General features: G+C 43.0%; 1 protein-coding gene and 1 long non-coding RNA gene across 3 annotated transcripts in view; one reads left to right on the top strand and one right to left on the bottom strand.

Moving 5' to 3' along the window:
- The window catches only part of DSG2 (desmoglein 2), a gene marked incomplete at both ends in the record, with an annotated part of 45,307 nt that extends 38,527 nt beyond the window's left edge, over positions 1–6,780 (bottom strand). Inside the window, one exon of the mRNA XM_082668051.1 lies at positions 6,742–6,780. Coding sequence (XP_082524177.1) covers positions 6,742–6,780 — 39 coding nt within the window. The remainder of the gene's footprint in view (positions 1–6,741) is intronic.
- Positions 6,781–7,305: 525 nt separating this feature from the next.
- The window catches only part of LOC309830764, a 234,804-nt gene continuing 227,117 nt past the window's right edge, over positions 7,306–14,992 (top strand). For both annotated transcript variants that reach the window (XR_014297534.1, XR_014297535.1), the window contains exon 1: positions 7,306–7,440. This is a non-coding gene — a long non-coding RNA (uncharacterized lncRNA). The remainder of the gene's footprint in view (positions 7,441–14,992) is intronic.

Raw genomic sequence — 14,992 nt, 5'->3', positions numbered from 1 at the left:
GAAGTTTAGCAGGAGAGATAAAGTGTACATAAGTTACTATAACAGAGGTAGAAGAAATTCATTGTGTGCACGGCAGTTGCAAAAGCAGTTCTGGGGAGCTCAGAAAAGGCAGAAATGACCTCCTTCTAGAGAAATCCGGAGAGGTTTAGGTGTGGGAGCAGATGGGAGGCGGAAAGAAATGATCTGCTTTAAAGACCGCACCGGCCAGAACTTGCAGAGGGAGGGCAAAGAACAGGAAGGCGTGCAATTTGACACCTAGACCGTGTGTCAGTAGTGAGTAGAAAATAAGGACAAAAAGTTGTGCTAAGGATCTTCACTGATCCTGTAAGGATCAGCTTCTGATGAGGGATACTATGCCCCCAGGGCTTCGGAGAGATTGTTTTGGCAGTGCTCCACGGTGAGAGGCAGGAGACAGTTTGAAGGTTAAATAAGCCAGAGCAGATGTGATGAGGGCCCGTAATAGGGTAATGGCACCGGGATGGGTGGGTGGAGGCAACAGTCTTTATGGGGACGACGTTAGCGCTTGGCAGTGCCCTGCGTGTGGAGGATAGGGAAAGGGATCAGAGATTGAGTAGTTAGAAGGATGCATTCTCAGAGCACGAACTGTAGAAACGTTAAGCTAGAATCCTGAGGAAACGCTCTGCGTAGGGAAGAGGCAGCAGGCTCGAGAGTAGGGCGCTGCGGCTCAAGGGACAGGGCTTACCGCGCGGTCCCAGGGGCGCGCCCCTCAGCCACCGCTGTTACCGGCCACGCTCTGCCTCCCCCATGTACCTCCTGGGCCTCCTGGTGATCTGAGTACAGCATATCCTCCGGTGCCGGATGGGAAAACCACCGCAGCCTCCCGGAGGTGAAAGGAACCCCAGCAGAGTACTATGGAAGCAAAGGAAGGAGATATTTGAAAGAAGAGCCGATCCACAGTGTTAGAACAAGAATGACGATTGGGCTAGGCGCCCTGCCCCATTTCCCAGTTAGCACTTTTGGGGTGTAAGGAGAGTGGATCTCCAACATGAGGGAGTTTATGGGCCACTTATTTGTGTATTTTTAGTTTGTATCGTAGGGAACTTGAAAGAGTAGTGGGATGGAGGTATTTTAGAATAGGGGAAATGGGACCTCTTTCTTCTCGTCTCCGCCCAAATCTGCCTTCTCATTCCCTCAGCCAGGCAGCACCTGCTAGGCTGATGAAAGGAATTCCCACGAAGGTGCGATTTTGAGGTAAGACCTAGAAAAGTGTTTGGCACAGAGTAGGTGCTCAATAATACTTGCTGAATAAATGAATGTATCAAGGCTTAATCAACTGAGAGGATATTTGCATTTTAAAAAGACAGAGGTAAGTAAGATGAATCCCTGATTAGAATCTCTCACTATTTGCCTATCGCCATTTCTCAGCGGGGGAGCTATTGGCATTTCTGATAGGAAAAGTCTTCCTGAGTGGCCAATTTTTTCTTGAAGGTTCTGTTCGTTGCTGGAGGTTTAGCCACGCTGCATTTGGAGTACTAAATGCCAGTAGCATCCTGCACCTTGTGACAATCAAAACGCCCCTTTCACATCCTTCCCCCCACCCCCACCCCGGGCCCCGACATTTTCTTGAGAACCCTTGTTCCCAAACCAACCCTCCTGCCAGGCTGCACCCTCCCTCCACAGGACTGTCTGGGCTTTTCTGCCGTCTTTGATCACAGCATCCCAAATTCTGGAAGTTTTTTTTTTTTTTTTAATAATGAGGCAAAATTGTACCCAGTCGACTACCATCTCTTCTTTCTCCACCCCTTCCTGACCTACTCAACTAACATTCATCTTTTCATTTTATGATTTGAACACCTCCCTAAAAGCACTCACTTGTCAATTAAGCCTTCTGTGGCTTCCCTTGGTATCAAGAAGGCTGCAGACATCTTTCAGCATGTCGTTCTGCTCTGCATACTGTGTTCCAGCTACATGGACTCTTCCTGTTTTTTCAAGGAACCATGCATCCTTGTCTTCAGGCCTTTGCATATGCTCTTCTCTCTACCTAGAACATTCTTCCCCCTCTTTCTCTTCATATCATCTCATTAATTTATAATTACTCTCAGGTCTTAGCTGGGATGTTCAGTGCTGGAGCTCCTTCTGTAGGCTCCATGGCACTGTGTGTTCTTTTATCATTACTCTTCTTACCATCACCCATTTGGAATTTAGCCATTTACTTGTTTACTAGACTGTAAGCACCATGAAGGCAGAACCCATCTGACTTTTTACTGGTCTCCCAATGTCTAGCACACGGTTTAGAACTGAGCAGGGAATCACTAAATAGTGGTCATATGGGGTTAGTTCCTACCTAGTTTATTTTCTTGTGGGCATCATTTATCTTACCATTAGACTATGGTACAAATCCTGGTGTTCCAGCTTCCTTCACCCTAATCATCAAGCTTTGCATATGATAAAAATCTCAGTAAATTTTAAAATAATTAGAAGTAAACAAAAAGAGTGCAATGTCATATGTGGTATACATCTGAAACTTTAAGATAAACTTAGCTGAGAAAACAATCTTGCATCATATGTGGACTGTATGTTTGAAAAGTGTTATCAGCTGTTAAAATCTGTGGCACAATGAAAGAGAGAAAAAAAGCTGTGATTGAGAAATGCTAAAATTGATCTAAAGCTCATTTATAATTTCAATTAAGCTTTCTGACTTTTACTGCAATTTGGCGGTTTTAAAAATATGAACCCCTATTCAGTGTGTAATTTCTTTTCCATATAAATATTTGTATGCTTCATTCATGAATAAACTATTTTGCAAAATTTAGATTGGTAATTCTCTCACACCTATCTAATTATTAGATTAACTGGGAAGTTTCTATCGATATACGTTTCTGGACTTTAACCTTGGAGATTTTAATTTAGCTCATCAGGTATTTCTAATGATCAGGGAGAATGTAAATGAAATTAATGCTCATGTCTTTTTGTAAAGTACTTTCCGCTAAGTTTATAATTAAAGAAACTTCTGTTAAGAGTTGCCATTTCCCCATTACCTATTAATTTTTTAGAAACAAAAACAAATGTGAAATCATACATTTCTAAAATCCCTGAATATAACTGATTATTCTTATAAGTTTCAATATTTACCATCTCACTTACACTTGAGTTTATTCTAAAATCTGTTATCCAGTTGCATATTAGAACCTTAAGCATAACTCCAAAGTTGTTGATAATTTATAGATAGTTGAACCTACTTGTTATGGGCTGAATTGTGTCTCTCAAAAGAAGATATATTGAAGTCCTAACCCCCAGTATCTCCGAATGTGACCTTACTTGGAAACAGGGTCTTTGCAGATTTAACCAAGTTTGATGTTATTAGTGTGAGCCCTGATCCAACAGGACGAGTGTTTTTATGGAAAAGGGAAATCTGGACACAGACTCAGACATGCACAGAGGGAAGTCGATATGAAGACACAGGAAGAATGCCACGTGAAGACAGAGGACTAGAGTGTGTACCGACAAGGCAAGGAATCCTAGAGACTGGTGGTCAACCACCCAATCCCAGGAAGAGGCAAGGAAGGAAACCTGTAGGTTTCAGCCCACACCTTAATTTCAGACTTCTGGCATCTAGAACTGTGAGAAAATAAATTTCTGTTTTAAGCCACCCAGGTTTTGGTACTTCGTTATAGCAGCCCTAACAAACTAACATATGAGTAGACACAACCGCTCACAGTATAATTTGCTCCCACTTAATCTTTAAAATGCAGTTTGATTTTGAAGGACAAGCTTAATTAGTCAAAGGCAAAACTGAGGCAACCACCAGAAAATCTCTTCAAGTGCCCTCTTTAGCAGGGTGTTGAAGCCTGTGGACCTCTTCTCAGAATAATGTTTTTAAATTTATAAAATAAAAAACATCGAATTATGAATGAACTCAATTACATTGAAATAGTTATCAGAATTTTTTAAAAAACACCAATTTGTGATGCAGTCATGTCATGTACTTCATTATCAACACATTAAGTAATAAAATATAGCAGAAAGTCTATTAATGATGAGAAAAATGGTATTTTAAGATACCTATAGTATTATGTGAAAATATCTGTGAATTCTATTGTCTAAAGTCACAAGTACTGCTATGCTATTGCAGTGTCTTTCCTACACATAATTTAAAGAAATGTTAAATTTCAGTTAAACATTAGTGAGAACAGGTATGTAATTTATTCCCAGCCATGTCTAAGGACCTTCTGAATTCTATCTATGGACCATCTGGGAGTCGGTAAATGCCAGGTAAAGAACTCTTGGTGAGGAAAGGTTCTCTGACTTTATTTACAATATTACCTCTATTTCCCATTTTGATAGAGTTGGCTCTATCTGTGTGATAGCTATGTGGGTGCCACTCAACATCTCGCTTCTGGTTTATCTCCGTGAACTTCAGAGGAAACCTAGAGACCACATATCAGACTCCCAGCAGCTAACGTTCTGAATGTGATTTAGGTTCAACAACCAGCATCTACGTGAGATGTGAAAGAAGGAAGTGAAGCAGAAGCTACGTGTCTGCTGTTCTTGCTGGCAAGCATAGATGTGGATGGAGCTGGGTTTTTGCAGCTATCTTACTCTGGGTTCTAGTGTTCATCTAGTAGATTCTGTACTAGATTCATGGGTACCAAGATGCAGAGTCCTGGTACATTTCGTTGGTATGCATCCTAGCAAATGTGGCATGGTTCCGGAGCTGGCAGCAACAGTAGCACCCTGATCATGGCCGTTTCCACACTGCCGAGTGGCAGTGTTGGTTCCTGATCACAGGAGAGGCAGCAGCTCCCTAAGGGCTTAGGCTCTGCTGGATGGATGGCTCTGAAGTCACTGACAGCTCAAAATGGAGTGTTTCCTCAGTCCTCGCCACACGGATGCAATCAACACAATGCCCTGAAATAAATATCTTCCTGCTTTAACTAGCTAGAGTGAATCCTGTGATCTACAACTGAACTCTGACCCGTACGCACTACAATTTCTATTACCTTCTATAAAAGAGCTGTGTCCTGGAGAAGTACTTCTGTCAGCATAGCTGCTTTCAAATATTCTTCACTAAAATCTATACTTCCAACTTCAAACACATCAGTGCGCAAAATGCCCACTGTTCTTTGACCAAAAATAAACATACTCAAAATACATATCGTGCAAGTATTGCAGAAAATACAAAGAAGTGTCCAAGAATTTTGCTTATTCAGTTAGTTAGAATCACTTTTCAAAGGAGCAGTCAATCGCTGCTCAATAAAGTAAAAATACTGAATTGATAAAGTAAAAATTATGCCTAAATTATATACCTATTTCTCTGTAAATGTACTTGAATTGGCCTGCTTGTTATATCACTTGAGAACAAAGGCAATTTCTTTTCTAGGATTTTATATTTAACCCTCAAACTAAGCTAGGTGCTATGCTAGTTTTGTAATCTCCTTAGTCTGGAAGTACCATGATGAGGGAACTAGTTGCTTTGCTACTCTGGAGGCCAAAAAGGAAACCACAAATTATCTTTGAAAAGTTTTATTAACAAAATAAACTTGAATTGAAAATTACCTCAATGATTTAGGCAAAATGAAATGGATAAAAAGCATGAAAATTAACTGGTGTGCCAAAGGTCCGCAGGTCCTAAATAGCACGCAAGTGAGAGTTCACTGAAATCCCTAGATTTCATTAGTCATGTTTCTTCCTGTGTGAGATATAGGAAAAAAAAATATTTTCCCTCTTTCATTGTAATTCTGGGATAGAGAGAAGGCAATCTTTCGGAAGTTAGCGCTTTCAATACAGAGAATGTACTTGTAGTTTTTATTTTCACCATTATATAAGAAAGCAGTATGATTTTGTACCTAATCTCTGTGAACATACATGTGTTAAGTCTCTGGAAGGTGAATGCACGCCTATATGAACAGGACAACTGTCATTTTATCAAAACCCATCTAGCAAACCCTTATAAAGCAGATACATTTCTTAATTATGTACAATTCCTGTAACAAACAAAACAAACATATTTAAAAATCCATCTGAATGTAGAAGCCAGGCGTAAGAAATGCAGATCGAGAGATGGAACACTGTTTGCCAGTTCCTTTAAGAACCTCTGAAAATCCCGTTTGACTGTGGCGCTGCATATCGATTTTGTGTAATCTTTTAAAATGAAAAAACTCTTAAAACTATTACATATGTTCATTACCTTTAATACTAGGCGACTGTTTTAAAACACCAACTTTGGGAACTTTAAGTTCAGACTATATGTGGGTGATTTCGAAAGTAACGTGGCTTTAACCAAAAAATTACACTTTGTAAAATACATTAAAGAAACTATTTGGGGCCCCTTCCTGCAGTCTAGGAATACAGGTGTTTCCCCAGGTCACTGCCGCGCTCGGGTGGCGGGAGCCCCGGGGAGGAGGCGCGGCCGCTGCTCCCACCGCCTCCATGTTGCCGTCTGAGGAGACTCCGGACAAAGCTCTCGACCTCCAGGAAAGGTCCCCGCTCCAGGGCTCACTACACCCGCGGATCGCAGATACAGAAACGCGCCAGGGCTTGCGCGTGGCGGTAAGAAAAACGGAACTTCAGCCAGCTTCCCACGCCCGCTCCTTCCCAGCGGAGCCGCAGGGTCCGCGCTCGCCGCCGCCTGCTCGGCCCTTTCCCACCTCGGGGCACAAAGAGGGAGCGCCGGGCGGGCCGATCCTTGCCCGGCGGAAGCGGGCAGGTCGGGGCGCGGGCCGGGCGCCCGCAGCTGCCCAGGCCCGCCCGAGGCTCCGCGCCCCTGCTCCCCGCACTTACCAGGAGAAGCAGCAGCGAACCCGCCGCGCCCAGCGCCATCCCGTCGCAGGCTCCGTCTCGGGCCGCCAGCACCACTCGGCGCCGCCGGCTCCCCGCGTCTCCGCGCGCGCCCGCTCCTCCCCGGCGCGCCCGCTCCTCCCCGGCGCCCCCGCCCCGAGGGTCCCCTCCCCCGCGGCGGCCGCGCGGCCCTGCCCAAAGGCGCAGTTCTAGGTGTGGCCTCAGCGAGAAAACGGAGCCCGGAACCGGGAGCCCGGAGCCCGGCCGAGCTGCTCGCGCTGAGGTGGGACCTGCGTGGAGGAGGGAGGCGCACGGTGGACTTCCGCCCCGCGCCGCACACGCACCTGGAGCCGTGACGTCCCCGGCATGGGGACTTGGAATGGCAGGCCCCGCCCCGTCGTCCTCCCCTCCCCGCCCCGCTCCTGCCGGAGTGTGGCCCGGCTCTGCAGCCGAGGCCCGCGGCGGCCAGTGAGCCGGCCCGGCCGCCCGAGGCCGCCGGAAGGTCCAGTGCTTTGTAACTGTGCGCGAGGCCCAGGTGGCGCGGAGGAGAAAGACGAGTGACGCCCGGACCCGCGTCCTCAACCGCGGCCGGGTGCGTGTGGCCCGCTCTCCGGGAGCGAAGGTTCTGGAGCAGGATGTCGGGTGGTTATCTCCGCGAAGGCTTCTCACCTCTTCCCCTGGCCCCTTCAGTGCTTCCCACAGGTATGCCGCTTGTCTGGCTCAGGGGAAGCCGTTATTAGAAGAATCACACATGATCCAAATGGACAGTTCTTCGGCCCCTTGTTAACTAGCTTCGACTGGCAGAAAACTCTAGAGGGGTTCAGGGAAACATACACGCTTCGATATGATTTACAGAATCTCTTACACAAAGTGTCACTAGAGGTCAGAATCCTCTCTGCAATAGTTACTTAGCTGTGTGACCTGGACAACCTCTCTGTGCCTCAGTTTCCAGATCTGTCAAATGGGATTAATGGCATCCAACAAATAGGACTGTTGTGAAGATTAAATCAGAAAATCTGTATGATGCGTTCTGTAGTGTCTAGCACATCCGGGTTCAACAAATGGTGGTGGTGTTATTATTTTTGCAAGTGTAAATATTAAGTTGGATTCTTCTCGAAAAAAACAGAAACTCTAGAATCAGCAACAGATTAGGAAACTTCTAAGAAAGGCTAATTATTGACAATGAAGTATTGGAAGAGCCTATAAAAGTATAAACGGTTGATTTGCTACTAGAACGAGACATTTGGCATCAGAGTTGGCCAAAATAGCAGAGTTCCTTTTGTAGTTAAAAGTGCCTTCCTCTCCCTCCCCCAGTATCTCCTACCCTTCTTTCCCCAGTTCTAATCTTGCCACTTTTCCAGATCCAGTACAATGGACATCTCTGCCTTAGTCCCTTTCTTCCTAAGCTGCCAGGGACCACTCCCTCTTTGAGCTGAGAACCACATTTTCCTCTGTTTAGGGAGTAAATGCAGAGTGACTTTTCTCATAGTGTTACTTAAGTATCAGTGGCTAAACTGAGGACAAAGTATCTAGGAGGAGTGTCTGCTTAGTTTCCCACTGTTTCCAGTGACTAGAACAGTGCTGAGTACCATGATGGACTCTCAATAAACGTTGGTTACGTAGCTGAGTCAGGAGGGAAGAATGTCTTCTAGTTTCCACTCCTTTCTCTTGAGTTAGGTGTGGTTGGTAGCACCGTTGGTGATAATTCTCATTCCCCATCACTACTGGGAAAGCTACAAATTAAACAAGGCAGGCTTTTCCAAAACACTCACAAATCATCCCTGGAAACTATACATAAGTCCTACCTAAAATTAGTGCTCTTGCAACTGACTCCTATAGGCACCTATTTATGCCTCATTATCTAGAGTTTGATCTCTGTTTAGTAATGAAGATAATTGTAGCTTCCAGAATGAGAAAAGCTAATGCAAATTTTATTTCTGTTGGATTATTTACTCTCCCCTGGAGGCTGTCAAAGGCAATTTCAGGAAAGTATTCCTCTATAAGACATTTATTGTAAGGCTTTGAGAGAAGATGTCAATACGTGTACAATCCAATGCCATAGTATGTCATTCTTGAATTAGTTCCTTCTGAAACTTATGACTCAGTGAGTTGAAGGGACTTGTTGGAAGTCACAGCATACACAGCTAGTTCTCTAGCTCCTGACTTTTTTCTGCTGGCATGAGAGTCAATCTATTTCATAAATCTCTTTGCACAAGAACAAATGCCATTCCCAATGAAGTGCTGATTGCTTTAAAGTAAATTGAAGTGTTAACAAGATGTGAAAGGTTTAACTTGCAGGTTTTTCCCCCTAAGTTGTTGAACATTATGGTAAATGTACTTTTAAGACACATACTTATAATGCATCAGTTAAAAAAACATACTTTGTGCAAATAATTAGCTTTAACATCTAGATATATTCAAAATATCTATCTGGGTTATGTTTCCCAGCATACTTTGTTTCACATGTACACACAGGTGATTAGCTTATTAGAATCATCTCTTAGTATTATCTAAAACAAAAATGTTAAAAAAAAGTTTTCATAAAGACCAACAAAAACTGGTTATGACAGTCAAGAAGCTTTCTCATAGAATGTTGATTAATAAAGGGTATGTGAAACAGGGAATATAGCCAATATTTTATAATAACTATAAATGGAGCATAACCTTTAAAATTGTGAATCACTATATGGCACACCTGTAACTTGTATAATATTGTACATAAACTATATCTCAATTTAAAAAACAAAAAAAATAAAGGGTATGTGGATACAGGAAAAACTATGACACGTATCTAGGTCAAGGGAGAAGGGCGAAAAGAGGAGGAGTTTGTTTTCTGGTTTAGTTCCACTCATTTGTTCATTTGTTCAACATTTAGTTTGTCTCTGTTCACCAAATATTTAATTTGCATTTTACTGTCAATACAAAGATAAGTAATCCAAGAAACAAAAATAGATGCTTATGAAATAGTATAGCTATACCTAACGTAGACTGTTATAAGTGCAGTGGTAGAACTATTTGCACGGTATAAAGCAAACGTAGGGAAGAGAGTACCTAACTCATGCTTTGGACCGTGAGGTTGGGGTGGAGTGGTGTGGTGAGCTGATTCTTAAAGGATGAATAGTTGTGAAGGAGACATTGAACCTGTCAGGACAGAGTAACTCAAAGCATAAAGGCTGTTGGTGAAGAGTCAGGGGTTTCAGATTTATCTGAGAAAAAAGCATTTTTTTTTTCATAACGTTGACACAAACAGGAAAGTCAGAAGTAAAGACTTTTTTGTGTGTGTGAAAATTGAATTTGAGATATTAGAGCAATATCCAATGAGAAAAGTCCAGCAAGTAGTTTGAAATGAGAACATATTTGCAGGTAGATTTAGGAGGCAAAAAGTCACCTAATTTTCTTTCTTTTCGACTATTCTTTCTCAATACATTTCTTATTCTCTGCCAACCTGTTAAGTGTTTATGCCTTTTGAGTCCTTTCCATCTTTTCTTCTTACTTGGTACCTAGCACGACTCTGTAACCACTCCCGTTGTGCAGATCCATCAGTTTTCTCTTCTGAGCTTCTAACATGGGCCATTACCATTTGGACATTTCATAGGGACATCGAACTACCATAATACTTTTGTAAGGATATCAAATTCAGCATACTGACAAAAAAGATTTCCCTATCCCTCTATACCTCTCCAGCTCAAGCTTGCTACTTCCTCATATGCCTTGTCAACTTGGCCACCCAAGCCAGGAACCTGAGAGTCATCCTCAATTCTCCTTTTTTCATTCTCTCCAATTATTGTACTTAACTTTCCTTTCATTCTCTGTGGCTGTGTTCAAAGTGACTCACACAACCTACATAGCAGCAGTCACACTGTGGTTTATGGTTAGTTCATTCCTGTCTGCTACTTCGATTGTTTTCCTTTCTCAAGATTGTTACTTCTTTAAGAGCAGAGGCCATATCATATTCATAGTGGGCCCAGCCCCTCGTGTCCAGCACATATTAGATGATCAATAAAGATTTGTTAGACACATGTAGAGCACAAACGTACGGACACCAAGAGGGGAAAGTGGGGTGAAGTGGGGTGGTGGGGTGATGAATCGGGAGATTGGGATTGACATATATACACTAATACGTGTAAAATAGATAACTAATAACCTGTATAAAAAATAAATTAATTAAATTTTAAGAAAAGATAAAGCTACTTTACCTTAAGGGAAAAAAAAGAAAAAGGTTTGTTGAACCAAGCCCACATGGAAGGAACTAATTACAAGTGGAAAAGGAGAGTTATAGGGGGAAGGTGTTTGAAATATCCACTCTGGATGGATTAATAGTGGATCTGGTCAGAAAATGTTGGTCCGGGATTGTGTGTGTGTGTGTGTGTGTGTGTGTGTGATGCACACGCATACATGTGCACATACACACATGCACGTGTGTTGGTGGGTGTTTGTCTGTTTCCCCCAACTGCAGCCCAAGAGCTGGAGAGGGGTAGCAGATGGTGGGTGTGAGTCAGAGTTTCACAGTGGCCTGGCTGATAATTAAGAGGTCAAAGTGTCTGGGATATAGTATCTCGGGAGTTGAATGTGGCAGGAAGGACATGGACAAGGCAAAGCTGGAGGAGTTCAGGGTCAGGTTGAGAAGAGAGTGTATCACACTAGGAGTGGAGAAATGGGAGAGGATCATCCTTCCCCTTTGTCCTGGAGAAGGAATCATGGTCTTTTTCCATAGAGGCCAAGGCAAGAGGGACATCACAGACACTAGGTGTCAGGATGTTGAAATTTTCATGGATTCTCCAGTTAGCTGGGCCAAGAGCGGCCTCTGCCTTAGGCAGTAAGAGAACAGCACTGGCTGATTTGGGGGGTGGGGCCTCTAACAACAGGGTGGGAAAAGCTTTGCTACCTTTCTGAGCTAGAACTTACAGAGTAATAATCAAGCCCAGTAGACTGCCAGCCCCGTGGTCTAGCACAAAGAAGCCAGCTTATCTTTGGTGAACAGTCACCGCCAACACCCTGCCTGATAGAGAGCCGCACGCAGTGAGTCACAGGCTCTAGCTGAGCTGTTTCCCAGAGGCTCCTCCTCGTGAGTCTGTAGACGAGGACCGACTCCTCAGATGCAAAGCCCCGAACCAAAATGACTTAATGAAATTGTCAGCAGTGTTCACAGACCAGAGAATTAGAGGAAGACACTACAGTTGCAAAGTGAGATTTGGCTCAGCAAAGAAAACAGAATTGTCTATCCTTAGGTCTAAGTAGAGTGCTGAACCAACGTCGTCAGAGATTTTTTTTCGAAATAAATCATACACTAGTTTTACAAGGTGATGAGGCTATAATAATGCTGAATTGAGGTGTGTACAAAGCAACGATTGTCTAGAAAACCTCAGCAAGGTCTTCATGGCCCATCAGAATGCTTCTCCCTCCTACTGGCTAAGGTCTGAAATCCTTTAGCTGAAGGTTCCCTCGGCTGATACATGCATATTCCTGGGAGGGTGGCATGCTAATCTCTTATCAGTTATTTACATCACAACATGACACCACAGATACACCAAGCATGCTCCACCTCAGAGTCCTTGTACTCTCTGTTCCTTTTCCTGAGAAGGTTCTGCTCCAGACATGTACCAGGTTTCCTCACTCTTCACTTTTTTCCCCTCAAATATTACCTTATCAGTGAGATCTTCTCTGACCACCCATATAAAAATTATAATTGTTCCCACCCCCAGGGCTCCCCATCGCCCTTTCCCACTTCATTTTTCTTCTTGGCACATCACAATTTAAAAGACTGTGCATTTACTTATTATCTGTCACCATTCATTAGAATGTAAACTTCATGAGGGCTGGTGTTTTTCTCTATGAATTGCTATGTATTCAGCACCTAAACAGTGCCTGATCCATTGTAGGTCTTCATTATATACTAGTGGAACATGTGAATGAAAGAATAGTGAATATATTGGGTTGGCCAAAAAGTGCCTTTGGTTTTTTAGTAAAAATAAAACACGTTTTTCATTTTCACCAAGAACTTTATTGAACAACGTATTCACCCTTCTGCCATTTTTCAGGCAACTTCATAATTCCATCTTCCCCAAACTTTTTATCTTTTTGAGCAAAGAACTGTTCCAGGTGCCTTTTACAGTCTTCTAGGGAATTGAAATTTTTTCCATTAAGAGAATTTTGTAAAGACTGAAATAAATGGAAATCCGAAGGTGCAATGTCTGGTGAATATGGCGGATGAATCAGAACTTCCCAGCCAAGCTGTAACAGTTTTTGCCTGGTCATCAAAGAAGCATGTGGTCTTGAGTTATTCTGATGGAAGATTATGCATTTTCTGTTGACTAATTCTAGACGCTTTTCATTGAGTGCTGCTTTCAGTTGGAGTAAGTGGGAGCAGTACTTGTTGGAACTAATCGTTTGCTTTTCTGGAAGGAGCTCATAATAGAGGACTCCTTTCCAATCCCACCGTACACACAACGTCACCTTCTTTGGATGAAGACCGGCCTTTGGTGTGGTTAGTGGTGGTTTATTTCACTTGCCCCACGATCTCTTCTGTTCCACGTTATTGTACAGTATCCACTTTTCATCGCCCGTCACAGATTGTTTTAAAAATGGAACGTCTTCATCAAGTTTCAGTAGAGAATCGCATGTGGAAGTATGGTCAAGAAGGTTTTTTCGCTTAACTTATATGGCACCCAAACGTCAAAGCGATGAACATAACCAAGCTGGTGCAAATGATTTTCAGTGCTTGATTCGGATATTTTGAGTATGTCGGCTATCTCCCACGTGGTATAACATTGATTTTCTCAATTAATATCTTGATTTGATCACTATCAACTTCAACTGGTCTACCCAACGGTAGAGCATCATCCAGTGAGAAATCTCCAGCTCAAAACTTCACAAACCACTTTTGACACATTCGATCAGTCACAGCACCTTCTCCATATACTGCACAAATCTTCTTTTGCGTTTTGATTGCGTTTTTATCTTTCTTGAAATAATAAAGCATAATACGCCAAAAATGTTGCTTTTTTTCTTCCACCTTCAATAATGAAATGGCTACACAAAAATTCACCAATTTTGATAAGTCTTTTTAAATTTTTTATTATTATTATTTTTAATTTTTTAATTATTTATTTATTTATTTATTTTGCTGTACGTGGGCCTCTCACTGTTGTGGCCTCTCCCGTTGCGGAGCACAGGCTCTGGACGCGCAGGCTCAGCGGCCATGGCTCACGGGCCCAGCCGCTCCGCGGCACGTGGGATCCTCCCGGACTGGGGCACGAACCCGTGTCCCCTGCATCAGCAGGTGGACTCTCAACCACTGCGCCACCAGGGAAGCCCCTTTTTAAATTTTTTTAACGTCTTTATTGGAGTATAATTGCTTTACAATGGTGTGTTAGTTTCTGCCGTATAACAAAGTGAATCAAAAAATATGGAACGCTTCACGAATTTGTGTGTCATCCTTGCGCAGGGGCCATGCTAATCTTCTCTGTATTGTTACAATTTTAGTATATATGCTGCCAAAGCGAGCACAAGTGTTTTTTTAAATGCACGCTGATATGACAGCTGTCACACACAATCTAACAAAATTGTTTCAATGAAGTTAAAGACAACTAAGTGCTACTAGAGCCATCTTAGGGAAAAAACCGAGCAAACCTTTTGGCCAACCCAATATTTTCAAGGTTATTTTGGAGGATAGGGGTGTGTGTGTGTGTGTGTGTGTGTGTGTGTGTGTGTAAAATGAGGGTAAAGGGGAAAAGAGAAGAGAGCATTATATTCCTGGAAGGACATGAGTAAATGTCACCAAACTGAGGTGTGGGTGTGCTGGGAGGCCTGCTTCACTGTGGGCAAAATCCCCCTACCTCACAATTTTATCACAGGTGGGCCTGCCAAGGCTTCCCGAATGGTATAAAGTTTGAGGCGTTTAGAGGCCAGTGGAGAACATTTCTGTGTTCTTTCTCTTTTTCAAGACGCCCTTCCTTACAGGGGGAGCAAAGTGCGAAACCAGAAACCATAAACAATATGGAAAATCCCTTTTCCCTCTGGAGGTGAACAAAGTTAGCATTCATTACAATGTTGATTTTATCTCTCCACCTACGTTTTCTGAAAAAAATTTCAGAATAAATCTCTAGCTTTGATTTCACCCTAGGGTTTGTTTATAGGAATTCTTGGAAAGATAAGGGAAGTAGCAGTGGCTGGGGAAGAGAGGAGGAGAGTTTGGTTGCTAATAGCAGCCCTGGACTGTGTGACAGGACTTGTAGGGCTTACGGGCAGCACAAGA

This window comes from Grampus griseus (genome assembly GCF_964374135.1).
Source record: "Grampus griseus genome assembly, chromosome: 12".
Taxonomy (NCBI): domain Eukaryota; kingdom Metazoa; phylum Chordata; class Mammalia; order Artiodactyla; family Delphinidae; genus Grampus; species Grampus griseus.
This window is presented reverse-complemented; position numbering and strand designations above follow the sequence as displayed.